This window comes from Sarcophilus harrisii, chromosome 6 (assembly GCF_902635505.1).
Source record: "Sarcophilus harrisii chromosome 6, mSarHar1.11, whole genome shotgun sequence".
Taxonomy (NCBI): domain Eukaryota; kingdom Metazoa; phylum Chordata; class Mammalia; order Dasyuromorphia; family Dasyuridae; genus Sarcophilus; species Sarcophilus harrisii.
This window is the reverse complement of record NC_045431.1, coordinates 206,190,596-206,206,582: the sequence shown is the minus strand read 5'-3', so window position 1 is coordinate 206,206,582 and position 15,987 is coordinate 206,190,596. Positions and strand designations below refer to the sequence as shown.

At 35.3% G+C, this 15,987-nt stretch overlaps 1 protein-coding gene across 6 annotated transcripts in view; it reads right to left on the bottom strand.

Annotated features, from left to right (window-relative positions):
- Positions 1–8,955: 8,955 nt before the first annotated feature.
- FAR1 (fatty acyl-CoA reductase 1) overlaps positions 8,956–15,987 on the bottom strand; it is a 97,020-nt gene continuing 89,988 nt past the window's right edge. For all 6 annotated transcript variants that reach the window (XM_031942042.1, XM_031942044.1, XM_031942043.1 and 3 more), the window contains 2 exons: positions 14,010–14,137; positions 8,956–12,043 (listed from right to left, as the gene is read on the bottom strand). In XM_031942042.1, the coding sequence (XP_031797902.1) occupies positions 11,881–12,043; positions 14,010–14,137 (291 nt within the window). In that variant the 3' untranslated portion in view covers positions 8,956–11,880. The remainder of the gene's footprint in view (positions 12,044–14,009; positions 14,138–15,987) is intronic.

Here is a 15,987-nt window from a genome sequence, read left to right as displayed (position 1 = left end):
ATCTCGCCATAATAAGAGAATTTTTGGCAACTCCCTTGCTGCCTTTTGCTTAAGTATAAAGCTCGAGTGTGGAATCAAACTGAGATATCAAATATAGCTGTGACATTATCTCATTAGATTCTATTATGTTTACAAACAGCTTTGGGATATCGCCTAGTAATCAGCTGGTTTCCTGTTTTACTTGACCAGATCTTCCCCTTCTGTCATCCGATTTTTGCTCTATATTTCATCATCTTCCTTTATTTACTCTCTGAAATTTGATTGTAATTATTCTGTTTTTGTAACTAAAAGGCTTTGATTTTTTGTATATGGTGAGTCTGTTCTCTGAACATGATAAACCAACCAACCCTTAACCCCCAAATACCTTATATTTATTTCACATGTATTGTTACCCTCCCCAAAAGCTGGAGAGAGGAGGGTGTTCCTTGGGAATGGGAGAAATGGAAAAAGACCATCCTCCCCTTCCCAAATGAACCACAAAGGCTAATTTCAGTTGGTAAAAAGGTTTCCAGTAAGTAAGCCCTTGCTGCCTTTGCTTCAGAATCCCATACCAAATAACTACACCAGGAATTTCCCTGACACATTTGTGTAACACAGAAACCTTTTCCTTTCCCCGTCTCAAAGCACACTGACTTCGGTGAGAGGAAGGACACTGGCTACTGAGGCTGTACCCTTCACTGGCTCATTCTCGCCTTAGCAGGTGAAGGGAGAGGACTTCAGAGTTCTGGGAAAGTTCTCCTCCCTTGTCCAGTCTGATGGGCAGACTTCTTTGAGACCAACTACATTCAGATAATTCTCTTATCTATCTAATCTCTTGGAGCTAAAATAAAAAACAAAAAAAAAAAAAGCAAGCACACTATTCTTTTTGTATAGCCCCTTATTCTCTGAATAGCCACTTTTCTTTTGTTTCATACAATTGTTATTTGTCCTTTGTTTCAAAGGTGACCATGCCATTAGGAGATTGTGCCATGATGTGCAAGAAGTGGATTTGGGGAAACGGGAGGCTGTGCAAAGTTGTTAACTTCACTTTCTTCTCTAGAGCCCTCTGGGTCCAAACGACGGCACTTTGATATTGAGCTTTTGAACAATGCTCTAAAAATCTGCATATATGGAGAATCGTGCTCAGGGTAGCTTGCCATCCATCTTGCAATCTGTCCCAATCAGCAGGTATAAATATCTCCTTGTTTCACTCTTCTTTGACTCCTATAAAGCAACCCTGATCTCAAGAGCAAACCCAGATTGGTGAGTGAACTTCTTGGGCCCCTAAAAAATTTCACTAAATGAGAAGGTGATCATTTTATCCTAACTGGGTGGAAGGGATGAGAGTGATAGGGAAGAACAACGGAGGCTCACGAGGCCTGAAAAGCACAGCTATCAGTGGGGCCTGCGAGGTTGGGAGAGCAGAAAACTAGGCTGATACCACTCAATTAATAAGTGGAAAGCAATCAGGCTATTCCTGGTGAACAACTCCATCTTCTACAGCAAGCTACGGTTGGGTCTGAGTCGTAGTGGATTCCCCTTGTCCCTTCATCTGCCAGCAAAGATGGGGGCATCTTTTTTCTTCTTCCCTCTCCCTTCTCTTCATCTGCGCAGGAGGGGATTAAAATATCAGCAACAACTATATTCTATTTTGTGGATCACTATTGCTGGAGGTACTTTCTAAGTCTGGCTTTCCAATTAATTGAGTGGTAGATTAAACATTTTCAATTCAATTTTAAATGAAGATATTATCATTGATATTTTATACACAGAAAAAGTGAGAAAAATTCAGGAGTAAACACAGAGAAGCAGAGCAGTGCTGGAATTGCTGTATTAAATTCAAAACTTTTTTTTAAAATCCAAAGCAAAAAATGGAGATATCAGTATTTATTTTCTTTGTATAAGGAATCTTGTTTCTTGATATTTGTGATAAGTTCATATTAAAAGGGAAAAATTATTTTAAAATATTTGTAGCACTAGAAATGTGATCAAATGTGCATTAATTATGTTTGTCTCTTATGATGTGCTAATATATGTACAAATATGAAAAGCAAAAAGGTCCCCACTCTCGAGGATTTTTTCTTAATATCTTACTGTAATATTTAATGATAAGACATATGAAAATATGAAGATCTTCATAAGATATGAAGAACTTAGATTGGTTCTAAGTTCAATTTATTTCCATATTTAATTTTAATGGCTATCATAGATGAGAAGATTGCTACATAAAGAGACAAATTTCAATGGAGCCTAGGAGAGAAGGTAGTCTCAAAGAGTTCTGCTCTGATTGGGACTGGATCTAGCTGGGTACCCATGGTTCCAGCCAAACTTCAAGAGAAAGGCCCTAGATAAAAATCCAGCCTATTATCTGAAGCCTGTGACTTGAATGCAGGACAGGAATAACCCACTATCAGGAAAAAAAGACCCCAAACTAATCTATACAAAGGAATCCAATGAAAAGAGAGAACTCCCACATATAGCCCTGGAACACCTTGAAAGAGGGGTCTAGTAAGGCTCACTATACTCAGAATTGGGCAAACTCTGCCCACTTCAGTCAGCTGAAAAGCTTGACCCAAGTACAATGTTGGAGCTGACCCCTCTGGCCCATGAGCAAATTTCAGAAAAAATTCCTACTATTATTAATTAGGAAAAATAATTTTTTTGAGAGCCATCCGGGGAATAAAATTCAAGGAAGACAGGAGGAACTCCACAAGTCAGATAGCATTTATTAAGGACCAATTTTGCAGTAAGATCTTAGCCAAGTATGAGGGTTACAAAGGAAAAGGAAAGATATTCTCTGCTCTCAAGGAGCTCACAGTCTAATCATGTGCAAGACAACATGCAAAAGACCACATATAAACAAGATCTGTACAGAATAAATTGGAGATAATCAAGAGGGAAGGCACTGGCATTAAGGTGCATTGGGAGAAGCTTTCTGAAAAAGATATGCTGAAACCTGAGCAAACCAGAGAAGTCAGGAGGCAGAGGAAGGAGAGAATTTCTGGCAGGAGAGACAGCCAGTGAAAATGCTTAGTGTCAGATTTACTATCTTGTGTGAGGAACAAGGTCAGCGTCTTTGGATCCTAGAATACATGGGAGGCAAGGGGGGGGGGGGGGGCAAGCCAGATTTCATATTTGATTCTAAAGGTAATAGGGAGGCATTGGAGTTAAATGGAGTGGGATGGATGGGGGATTTGGGGAGATCTCCATAGTCAGATTTGCCTTTATAGGAAGATCACTTGGAAAGCTAAGTGAAGATGGATTAAGGAGAAATTTGGGTCAGGGAAAGAAAGCGGCTGACTACTTCCAGTAGTCCCGGTGTGAAGGGATGACCTGCACCATGACGGTGCATTATCAGGGAAAAGGCAGAAGTGACATAATTTGGCAACACACAGGATATGAGGACTTTGTGTTGACCCTTGAAAGTAATAGGAAAATTAGGACAAGGGGAGATCTTGGGGAGAAAGATGAGCTCGGTTTCGACTATGTTGATGAGATGAGAAACGATAGCAATAATGTTCTGAACATCTCCCTCTCCTACTCTGAGTACTTACTACTCTATTTCCCCCTTCCCGAGAGAGGTCACTTAATGTCGCCCCCCACTAAGCCAATGACGGCCCGCTGGCTAGGGATCCTCATTCCAGCTTTTCTTTCTGCCTCAGAAATGCAATCTACCTCTTCACAAAGCTCAGCGCTCCCTCTACCCACTGTTCTTTGATATGCAACTGCTTTTTGCAAGCCTCCTTTCCTCAATATTCCCAGAATGCATTGTCTTTTTTTTTTTTTTAAACCGGGGGAAAACGTAATTTTAAACTTTTACAGAGCAATTTTCTCACATCTTTGTTGGATAAGTTTTATCTTTATTTTAGAGAATTCCTAGCATTTACGTAGTGCCTACCACGTGTCAGGCTCTGTGCTATTTTTAAGCAGTATGGCCCGGTTTTGTGTCACAAAGGCAGGGTTATTTCCTCTATTTCACTCTCTCCCTTAATTAGAAGCGCCCACTGACCCAGCACTGTCTGAGGCAAGGAGGAGGAGAAATGAGGAAATGTTCTTCCTACTTTCAGTCTTGGAGAAGTCTTAGATCCCACTGGGGAAGTGGGGTCTCTCTAGGAGCCTGACGGATCTCAGATGGAGAAAGCAGTCAAACAACTACTTCAGTCCGGAAATATTTTACAATTGCTCATCTGTAAAGTGATGACGGGACTACATGATGCTCCGTCCAAATAGGTTCCACCAGGCATTTCCCTTGGCCACAGATACACTGGGTTTGAAAGTCTTTGACAAAGAGGCAAGTCCTCCAAGTAGCATAAATACCCCTCCATATTGGACCATGTATTATGGATGCACAGGAAAAAACCTTAATATTAATGTATATAGCATTTCAAAGTTTACTCTATGGTGCTTTAGTCAAGTTCTTGGATATCTCCACCATGCACAGAAATATAAAGTGGGCTGGGATATGTCTAGAAAATAAACCAGAAATGCTTACATCTCTGATCTATGCCAAAGCTTCTTAAATTGTAGATTGAGAGCCCACATAGGGTTGCAAAGTTATGATTATCATTAAATGTTTGATTTGTATACCTATTTTATATACTTACCTCCCAAGGTTGCATAAATATTTCTCAGGTGAAAAGGGGTTGCAAGTGGCAAAAGTTTAATGGTCTATGCAATTTGGGAATATAATTCATTTGAAAATTTAATAATCCCAATCTCAATTTTTGCCTTGGTGTAGGATCATGGGAGCACAGATTTTGTGATGTTAAGAGACCCGAGGAGTTATCTTGTCTAACCCTTTCTATTCTATGTACTAAGGAAACTGAGACCTGTCCAAGTAGACACAGGTAGCATTATCCAGATTTTGAACAAAACAAATACTCCTTTCAACTAGGTCATGAGTCAGCAATGAAGCCACAATTACTCATTGTCTCAAGCACTTCTTAAAACGTTTTTAGTAAAGAACTTATTACATGTCATTGCACAGGGCTGGCATTATAGGGAATATTAAAAACCAGGACTCCTTACTCTTAAAGGGAGAGACTTTTACTTTGATCTTGGTATCCCTAATAAGACTCTAGCAAAGAACATGGTACATAGTGGGCACTTAATAGTGTTCAACAAGGGTTTCACAGGGAAGAGGAATCAAACTTTTTCTGCTTGGATTCAGATCATAACTAGTAAGAAAATGAGCAAGTTATAAAGAGTTGGATTGTAGCTAAAGAATAAGGAAAAAATTTGTATCAATTAATTGGAGTTATGCAAGGATAAGCTGCATGACACCTTTGTCATTCCCTAAATGGATGACCTAGGAGTACTGGAGATACTGTAGAAGACAATCATGATTTAGGGTAGTGACTATGTGAACTCGGCCAGGTACATTTCCTCATTTGAGTGTCATAATACTAATCTGCAAAGTGGGAGAGGGAGAATCAACAGGTGGGAATGGTCTAGCTTGTCTTAAATATTATTCTAGTTATGGACATTAATAGTACATCCTCTTCAGCTGTCTCCCAACCATGCTAAGATAGTCATTGTGGCATAATTCACACATCTAAATCACTAACTAGGGATATCTCAGTCTATATAAAGAAATCCTATAGAGTTTTATGTATGAGTAGAGAAATAACCTTCTCCTTAGTCCTAAGCAAACATGAAACTTCTTGCTCCTTCTGTCTGATATAATTGTGAAATAGGAGCTAAAGCATTTATAGTTGAAATTCTTCCAGAATTGAATGCAATGATGAACAATTCCATGGTGATAAATGGAAGGCAAGACTTAACATATTAAGAAGAGGATAATGATTAGACCAGGGTTTTCATTGTTTTCAAGATCTCCCTAGTGAGGACTAGACAACTCAGGGTCTTGAGATTTGCCTAGTACAACTTAAGAGGTTAGGAAACATGCTCAGGGTCACAAGGCCAATTCTCTAAATAGGACATCACATTGCTATCCCATTTAATTGCCATTTCTAAAAACTGGCCTGAATATTAACAGGCACTCATCAAACTGAACAGTCAGATTGTGACTAAAAGTAGAATGATTCTGTAAGATACCCATGACTCAGGCTTGGTGGGAAATTGCCTGGTCCTTGAAAAACAATTATATCAGACTAAAGGACACCTTTGGCCTTATTAACCACTGTTCTTATCTAGGGATTTCAAACTCCCTTCCTAGAAGTTACCTGCAGAAGTCAAACAGAGCTTGACAGTACAAATAGACTAATGACAAATAAAGCAAATCTAATATTTGAGTTGGAGAACAACGCTCTAACCAACTGAGCTAAAGAATCATAGATATAAGGCTCAGAGTTTAAGCATTAACCACGGTGGCACTTCATAACTCTACCACTTTTCCCTTTTGGTTTTATTTAAAAAAAAAATGTCTTTTATGGCTGTAAATTTTGAAAAAGTAAAATAGAGTAAACTTTTATACTATTTTTTTCTTAGTACAATGAACATCCAGTTATCATTTAACAGTTTTATTCCAATAATTTAGGTTAGTTTCTGACTTTAGGATCTTAGGGGGTTTTACTAAGACTAACAATATAAAATAGAGAGGAATTCCTCATAATCCAATAAAAGTACTTCAAAAGCACTTCTGTTAACTAAGAAAGCATTCCATCCTTCTAGGTGAGAGTAATCTTTTTTTACTTTTTTTTTTTTTTTTTTTTTTTAAGGTGGAGTGAGTAGGATGGAGAAAATTGTCGACAGGCCAGATCATATTTTATTGCAACAAAGTTCAAGTAATTAAATGAGAATTTCCTTCTTCAGAATAAGCCCCAAACATTGTCTTTTGACAAGTCACAAAGATAATCTGATGAACCTTTGAAGCATGTTATTTTCAAGGTAAATATAAATTTATGAATACAGAATATTAACTATTTTAAGTAGTGCAAAACTCAACACTAAGTGGTTTTATGGCAGAGTAATACTCAAGCTTGTTTTTAATATGGATTTAGTCACTGGCTTTCAGAATTTACATTTGCAGTGTTCAAAATTCAAGACTTAAGGCACGATAATTCCACAATACAGTGCTGGCAGACACTTGGACTTGATGAAGTATCCATGGACTCATGCACAAATGTGCAAGGCTAACCCATTTGGTTAATTCTCATCTTCCCTCAAAAGGACTCCAAAAAATCTTAGCTACTAAGGAATTTGATTCTCTTAAGAAACGATTTTGAGTAATTCTGTAAGAAATTTAAAAATAGAAGACTAGAAAATACTGCAACTGAACTTTAAATCTCCTGATACCTTAGTGTCCACCAGCATTTCAGCTTGTTTAAAAAAAAAAAAAAAAGAAAAGAAAAAAGAAAAAACCTCAAAGAATTGTTTCCACTGTTGACTCTTTATTGATCAGCGATGCATGGCAGTGCCAAGAAGGTATCATAATTTTACAATGTGATGTCTCAGAAGTCTGCAAAGCATTCAATTATTCAGCAAGTAGGTAATTAAGTGCCTTCAATGTGCATGTGGCACAGAAACAAAAACCAAAACTCTATTTCCTTGAGTCCTTTTCATCATTCTAGTGGGGCAGAGAGTAGCACATAAACATGTATAAAGATTAAAAAAAATACAAAGTAACAGGAGGGACAGAACATCAGCTGCTGGGAGAATTAAGGGACTGGGTTATAAGCACCAAGAGGCAAAAGGGAGGAGGAGGAAGGAGTTCATTCCAGGCAATGGGAAAGGTCTGTGCAGATATAGAGGTGTAGGAGTGGGGCTTAGGTCCAGCTTAGGCCAGTTTGGCTAAAACACAGTGAATGTTAAAGGGAGTCAAGTGAATATATCTAGAAATGTAGGAGCCAGATTATGAAGGGCTTTAAATACCAGGTTGAGCTCCAGAAATTAAGGAAGTAAAGGACCTGTGTATGGAGAAAAGCAGAATTGTAAGATAAGTAGTGTAAAAATGGACTTTAAAAATCTATTTAAGAACTTAAATAATAATAAATAATAATCCCAGAGGATCAATGATGAACTGTACTAGATACATATACAAGCCAATGGAGGAATTTGTTTTGTTTGACTATGCATTGTAATTCCACGACATTTTGGGGGGAAGGGTAGAAATTGAGAGAAAATGCTTGCTAATTGAAAAAAAAAGTAATTTAAAAGAAAGCACAAAAGTCAAAATAATAGAATTTTTAAAAACATGGGCTAAGGAGTTTTCATTTTATCCTAGAGGCAAAAGAAGTCACTAAAGCTTTTAAGCAAGGTATCGCTGGGTCAGATGTGAATCCCTGTAAAGTTGTTTTTGTGGGTGTTTGGGGACGGGCTGGGAAAGGCAAACACTAGAAGCAGAAAAACCAGTGAAGAGGATATTGTACAAGGTAGCTGAAAAAGGTAAGCAGCTTGAGCTAGAATAGTAGTCATGTGAGGGAGAAGAGGAAGATTTGTTGTTACTGCTCAGTAATTTCAGTCATTTCCAATTCTTCATGATCCATCTAGGTTTTTCTTGGCAAAGATACTGAGAGGTTTGTCATTTCCTTTTCCAGCTCATTTTACATTTGAGGAAACTGAGGTAAATGGGGTAGATGACTTCGCCAAAGGTCACACAGTTAATAAGTGTTTGAGGCCAGATTTAAACTTGGAGTTTTCCTGATTTGATTTCAAGCCTGGCACTATATCCATGTACCACCTACCTGCCCTAGATATGAGAAATATTGTTGAGATAAAATTGAAAAGAAATGATAGCCGACTGAATGGATATTGTAGAAATGGGAAAGAAAGAGATAATCAAATATATATTCTTAGTTCATGAACACTGGAAGGATGGTGGAGCCTTTCAAAGGACATAGACTGTCCTTGAATTCACTGTGAAATGCTCCCCTAGAAAATATGCGACCCAGAAAACCTGGATCACAAAAGAAAGAAAAGTGAATATACCTATAGGAGGATGAAGGTGTACATTGAGGAGTTACCAATAAATCTATCTCACAATCTAAATTTTACAACAGGCAAAAATGCAATAAATACTATAACAACAAATATAGGGATTTGTTTATTAATCTTTTTGGTTTACAAACAAAAGGCACTCAATAACGCTTCTATTTAAGTCTTATAAAAGAGTATTGAGTTACATTTTTAATCTAGGTAACTATCCCTATAATAGGCGAACAGAAAAGGAAGGGTATAAAATCATGGTATTGGGAAAAAAATATTTTTCCCATCCCCCATTTCAAGCTCTATCATTACAAACTCAATGACTATTAATTTCATAAAACCATTCCTACTTAAGAGAAGGTTTTGCTGTGCTTTTTGTTTTTGTTAATCATGGGGAATATGAAGGTTTGCTGTAACAAAATTAATTCATTATGATCACAATGACACTTAAAATGTTTGACAACCTCCAAAACAATGTTACTGGATCCCATAATGAAAAAATATTCTTGAAAAACAATTTTAGCAACTGGCTCATGTGGAATATAACTATGGGCTAATGTTACTGATGGAAAAAGCCCCAAAGAGGTTAAATCCAGGGAGAAAATAACCCAGGACAAGATAGAAATCCACAACCTACTGAGGGGCAAAGCACAGGAGAGGGACTTTAAAACTCTTTCAGAGCATTTATATTCCCTTGAGGACAAAAGGTCATTCCCAGGGCAAAGATGAAGGATCTTTATGCTCCACAATGATGCACTGATTCACATTTATTTAATAGCCTTCCTTTAAAAGCAAAGTTTTCAACAGAAAAAGTTAGTGCAGGGGCTTCAGCACCTCTCAAACTTACAATAAAAGAAATTTAGAAGTAGACATATTTTTAAAAGTTATGGTTACAACAGGAACAATGAAACTGCTGAACAAACGTACATACAAACATATGTACATACACATAAAACGTGCATACCCCTGGCTCCAGCCAACAGTTATGGAACAGCAGCATCTCCCTCCAAGTTCACATACAAGATACAAAGATAGATTTTAGGAGTCTAGGTATATTTTCCAGAAACTGTAAATCATACCCATATTAGCATATTTTCAATATCATCAAAATACATTCAGGGAGGTGGTTTAATGCATACAGTAGGAATATTAAGTAAGTGGAATAGTTAAAACCCAGGAACTGTCATTTATTCCATTTTAGATGCTGGTCAGGTCTCTCACACCTTGAAAAAGTATGGTCCTGGACCGGAAAGCAAGTGGCATTTCAAAGAGGGGTGTGTGTGCGCGCATATGTGCACACGTGTGTGCGTGGGGGAGGGAGGGAAGACAGAGAATCTTTTAAAAGGATGTTTAAAGTTTTTACGACAGAATGTTTGGCTTCAACATGGAAGCATTTTTAATCTCAAGATTATACACCTACACAAAAGAAGGTGTTTTACAGTTAGCTTTTCACAACAATAACAAAATAAGCTTTTCAGACATTGTTTTGAAATTGACAAAGAAAATAATACCAAGGTGTTGATTCTGATGTAATTCTTTCGGGTTGTGAATTGACCTCTTTAAATATATTCAAATATTCATTGCTGATGATTTAAATACAGTACAACGTGATCATTTTAATTTGAACACAGTGTTATGCTGAACAAACTGTAAAATGAAAGTTATGTTAAGAGTATAATATAGCATTCTACTGAGATTTAAAGAGAAATCATAATGTCATTAAAATATACTTCAACTCTTTCTTAACCCTAGAAGTTTCTATAAATGTATTTCTTCCTAAAACTAAAACCACATGCACAGAAAATAGACAATATCTCCAAATTCAGTCAACAGTTTGCTATTAAACATGGTATGTTAATAAACTCCTTTATTTGGATTTAATACACATTATTCTTTGAAGCATTATTCTTTTTTTTCCTGAAGGAATTCAGCTTGCAAGTTAGAAAAGTAGTATGTGCTTACACACATTTTTATGTCTGGTAGATGGCATCACTGCTCACAAATACATTCTTTCATAATGCACATTCAGTTTTTGTTGGAAAGCATATATCTTAAAAATTCTATGAAGACAATTTTATAAAAGGGGTGAACGAAAGGCATGAATAAGAGTCTAAAGAAATCTTCAGGCTTCAAAAGTTCAAGAGATTCCTACTGGACTAATTTCATGATCGTCCATAGTTGGAACAACTTAGCAGCTGGTATTTCTATTCCTTTTAATATTTTGACTACTGCTGTGTTGCTGTTTTTAATTTCCCTTCAAAAATACATCAAAAAATATATGAATTTTGAAACTCATCAAATCCTATAGGTCAAGTGGAACATATGGCTAAATTGCCTTTCAATAATAAAATTAAGTAAACTAAATGAATCAAATCCTTAACAAATGGGGAATATATGTAAAAACAAACCAAAAAAACCAAAAACAAATAATGACATCTACACATTCATGTCTGAGAATTTTCAATAATTTAAAGGATAAATGTGTTCCATAAGTTTAGACAAAATTTTGTATATGACTAAAACATTTCCATGGAAAAGAAAAATAAAAGATTGAGTTCAAACAAATAAGCCAATATTTATGTCCAAATGAATGTTCCCATTCAGGTTAAAATTACAATGAGAAATACACTATGTTAAGGCATAGATTTCAATTGATGTGTTTCCAGGGTTGCACAGTTATATTGGTCAGTGGTCCTAATTTTTTCCCACCTTCCTCCCTCCTTGTTCCCCCATTCCCAAAATACCTTCCAGGATAAAAATGTGAAGCCTTGATTGTGTGGTTATCATAGAATTGGTTAATATTGGTTTGAGCTGACATCCAACCGTTTATTTTCTAGATTTCTGTGAGTAAACACATTTAAATGTTACATAAAATGTACTGTCACTTATTCCACACTCCAGATCTAAGATGGTTTAATGTCTTGACAAAAAGTGAGATAACTTAAGTACATTTTACAGGTTTTGTGCAGTTAAGACCACCATATGCATAGATGTCCTAATGCTAAATTCTTTTCTTCAGTATCTCATAGTGCTGGATGCTCTAAAGTAGGACAGAAACTTATAACACAGACTAACCACAAAGTACCAGATGTTTCTTGCCATTTGTGATCTTGCAATAAAAATACGCCAAATCAGAATCACAAGGATAGTATTGAAACCATAACGTATGTTTCTCAACCTAGAAGACAGAACAAAAAATAAATAAATAAAAACCAGGCTCTCTTTCAAGTCTAAAACATAATGGATAACTGGAACTAGTATTTGGTTTACAAATCAATAGTCAAAATTGTATTAGTTTTGCTCAATAAAGAAAAAAAAACAGTAGTTAAGTGCTATTTGTGTCCTTTTTAAAGGACATGTCTATGAAAGTACATTTGCTAATAATATCCCATCCACTCCAAGAAATCAGCTTGCTTCATCTTCCTTTTTTCTTGCCCCCAAGCTTATTTTCATACTCAGCATTTCTCCAAAGTTTTATCTCACTCTGGGCTTACCTGCCACCTAACATTATTCCTTGCCACTTTTTTGGTATGGACTCCTCTTTCCATATTCTGTTCATGTTCTTTTTGAACTCTTATAAAACTACACTAGTTTCTTTGGATATTTTTCCCACTTTGCTGCTTTCTCCCTGGAATCATTCATGATTGACAAAATTTTGTTATTGAAAACATACTATTTCACTTCAGGCAGAACCTTTAAATAGGAAATCAAGAGATAATATCTATTTTGTTTCCAAACTTTAAAAGAACTTTATAAATAAATTGGAAGAGCATAGGATAGTTTACCTCTCAGACCTGTGGAAAAGGAAGAAATTTATGACCAAAGAAGAACGAGAGATCACTACTGACTACAAAATAGAAAATTTTGATTATATCAAATTGAAAAGTTTTTGTACAAACAAAACTAATGCAGGCAAGATTAGAAGGGAAACAATAAACTGGGAAAACAGTTTTACAGTCAAAGGTTCTGATAAAGGCCTCATTTCCAAAATATATAGAGAATTGACTCTTAATTTATAAGAAATCAAACTTTAAAAAGAACTAAATGTATATAAGATACCCAGTCAATATCCATTTGTCAAAGTTAACAGAAACTTTCTCCTGGTGGCTCTTGTCACTCCTACTTTACTACTCATTCTTTTTGATCAGAATTAGATATGGACTAGCTGTTTCCTCCAATTTCTTCCACTCCTTTCTAATAGGGGAGATTAGCTACAACTTAAATCAAGAATTATTAGAAAAGATTCTTTTTTTCAGAATATGTTTTAGTCATATAGATTCTTTATCATATCTCTATCTACTGCGTTTGGATTTGTTTTGGAAACTCATCCATTTCTTCCATGTAATTAACTGTTAAATATGTGATAAATAAATAAGCTATGTAATTAACTTAAATAATACTGTGAAATATCCACCAGATGTACTATAGCATTCGAAACAAATTATCTTCTAAATATTTCTTGTTCAATTGAAAAAAATGCCAAAAAAAAAAAAAAACCTGAAAACTCTTCTCCAACCCTCCCTTCCCCCCTATACCCAAGAAGGACATGCAAAAATGAAATTCAACTTTTTGATACATTTCCTTTATCTTTAATTTTTTTTTCTATAATTGGACAGTCTGCTTTCTTGGTATCCTTATAGTTATGAGACATGGAAAAAGGTCCCTAAAATGTTTGAGCAGAACCTATACAATATTTATAGAAAGACATGCATAAATCATACAGGGCAAGAATGTGTGGTGGATGATTTGTTCCAATGGAGGGGACACTGAAATCAATGTAAATAAATCCACTGAAGACTACTAATAATCTTATTTGTTCAGTAATATTGAGGATGGGACAAATCATAATTTTTATAATAATTCACCAAAATACATGTTATAGTAAGGAACAAATTAAAAATCAATGTGGAAAACTGGCATTTCCCCACCTAAATTAGAGATAATCTGTCAAATCTATAAATTCCAGTAGAACTATAAGGTATATTTTCTTCTGGATCATTAAACCTTCATTTGACTATACATAGATGGCATTCAGTTCAAGAAAAAAGGTTGACAAAAATCTGAAGATCCTAATGGCCTCCTAAGAGAGCATACAAAAGTAACATAAGCAGGATAATACAACAACAACTCCATGTAAAACCTACTTGTTCAGGTGTTTCCGTGCTGCAGGGAGACCCGACATTTCTTCGTTCAAAACGTATTTCTTAGTTCCCATGCAGTAGTTTTCTATATATTCTGCCCAGTGCAACTGTCGCACATCTATATTAAATGTCTGCATAAAGCAATGTTTTAACTATTAGTTTTGTCTTGTGAGAATCATTTTAATCAGAAGAAAGCCAAAAGAAAAAACTTCACTTTCTAAATAATTACACCAAAAACATTTTGTTTTGCTTTTCCTTATTTTGTATTTAATTATAAATAAAAACCAGAAACAAAATTAATACCAATCATACCTTTATAACCAGAAATAGACTTTTCTTCCTCCCATCATCAACTTAATAACAGAAAATCTACAAAACGGGGTGAATCTTAATATTAGATATATAAGTAGAATCCCATTTGAACCAACATACTTTTCTCTTTTTATCTTTTAACACTAAGTACTAAGAGAATTCTTCTATACCTTCCCCCTTTCCCTTTTAAGTGTTCTCCTTTGGAATGGCTCCAGTCTCATCTCCAGATTGTCTGAATTAATCTTTAGATTTAAGATATAGAATCTTGTATGTATAGAAGATCTCTACAAGTGTTTCTTGAATTTAAACATTTGCAGATTGGCCAGGATAGGAGAAAAGGAGGAGGAAGTGATACAGTCTTGCACAAAGATCTAGAAAGTGCCCAGTCCAGTCTGGGAAATCAAAGATTGATTTCTACTCCCATAGAGAAAGGTTAGATTACTAAGTGGGTAAGAAATGACTAATATATTTGGAAAGAAAGATGATGTAAAAACAAAAGACATAAATAAAAATAAAAATAATTCTTTAAAAAAAAAAAGAACAAAGAAAAAAATTATAATCATTCTTCCAGACCAAGTTGGCATAGGGAAATAAATCAGAGATTGCTATATATACTGCAGATGGAGTTTAGTGGAAAGCAGAGAAGAAATTACTTATCAGATCAATGGATAGAGAGATTGAGATAAAATAAGAGATATTAAAGTTTTTGCAGAAATAAACCTAATGTTGCTAAATTTAAAAGAGAATAGAATAGGGACTGGGGGAAAAATCTTTGTAGCCAACTTGTATGATTAAGGTCTTGTTTCTAAGATACATAGAGAAGTGACATATATAATACAAGCCACTTCCTAATTAAGAAATAATCAAAGAATATGAATAAGCAGTTTTTAAAAAGAGGTCCAAGTTATCAATAGCTATTGGAAAAATGAATTAAATTACTAATAATTAGAGAAATACAAATTAAAGCAATTGAAGTTCTCCCTCACATTCATTAGTTTGACAATGTTCAGGAGGTTATAGGAAAACAGGTATATTCATGAACTGGCATAGTTATTCTAGAAAGTAATTTGAAACTATCCTCAAAAAAGTTATTAACTTCTTAGTCCATAACCCTTTGACCACTCATCCTGGGACTGTAAGAAAAGAAAGAGAGAAAGAAAGACTCATATGTACAATACTAGGAATTCTTTTTGTGGCGATAAAGAACTGTTAATGTAAGGAAATGCCAATAAAATGTGGAATAATGGTATAAGAATGATATGGAAGACTATTGTCCTATAAGAAAAGATGAAGAGAGAGAGTAGTTTCAGAGAAACCTGGAAAGACTCATACGAACTGATACAAATTAAAATGAACAGAACCAGGAGAACAATTTATATAACAATATTGTAAAGAAAGAATTGGGGGAAAAAAAGAATTCTGATCAACCAATAACCAACTGAAATTCCAAAAGACTTATCTATGTACCTCCTGCCAGAGAGGTGACAGACTCAGAATATACATATTTTGGGGACATGACCAATGTAGGAATTTGCCTTGCTTGACAAGGCATATATTATTATGAGTGTATTGTTTTTCTTTTTTCAATGTGAAGAAATAAATGTGGATTTTTGTTACTTGGAAAAAATTTTTAATAAATTTTTTGTTCTGTTTTTTAAAATGAGAACAA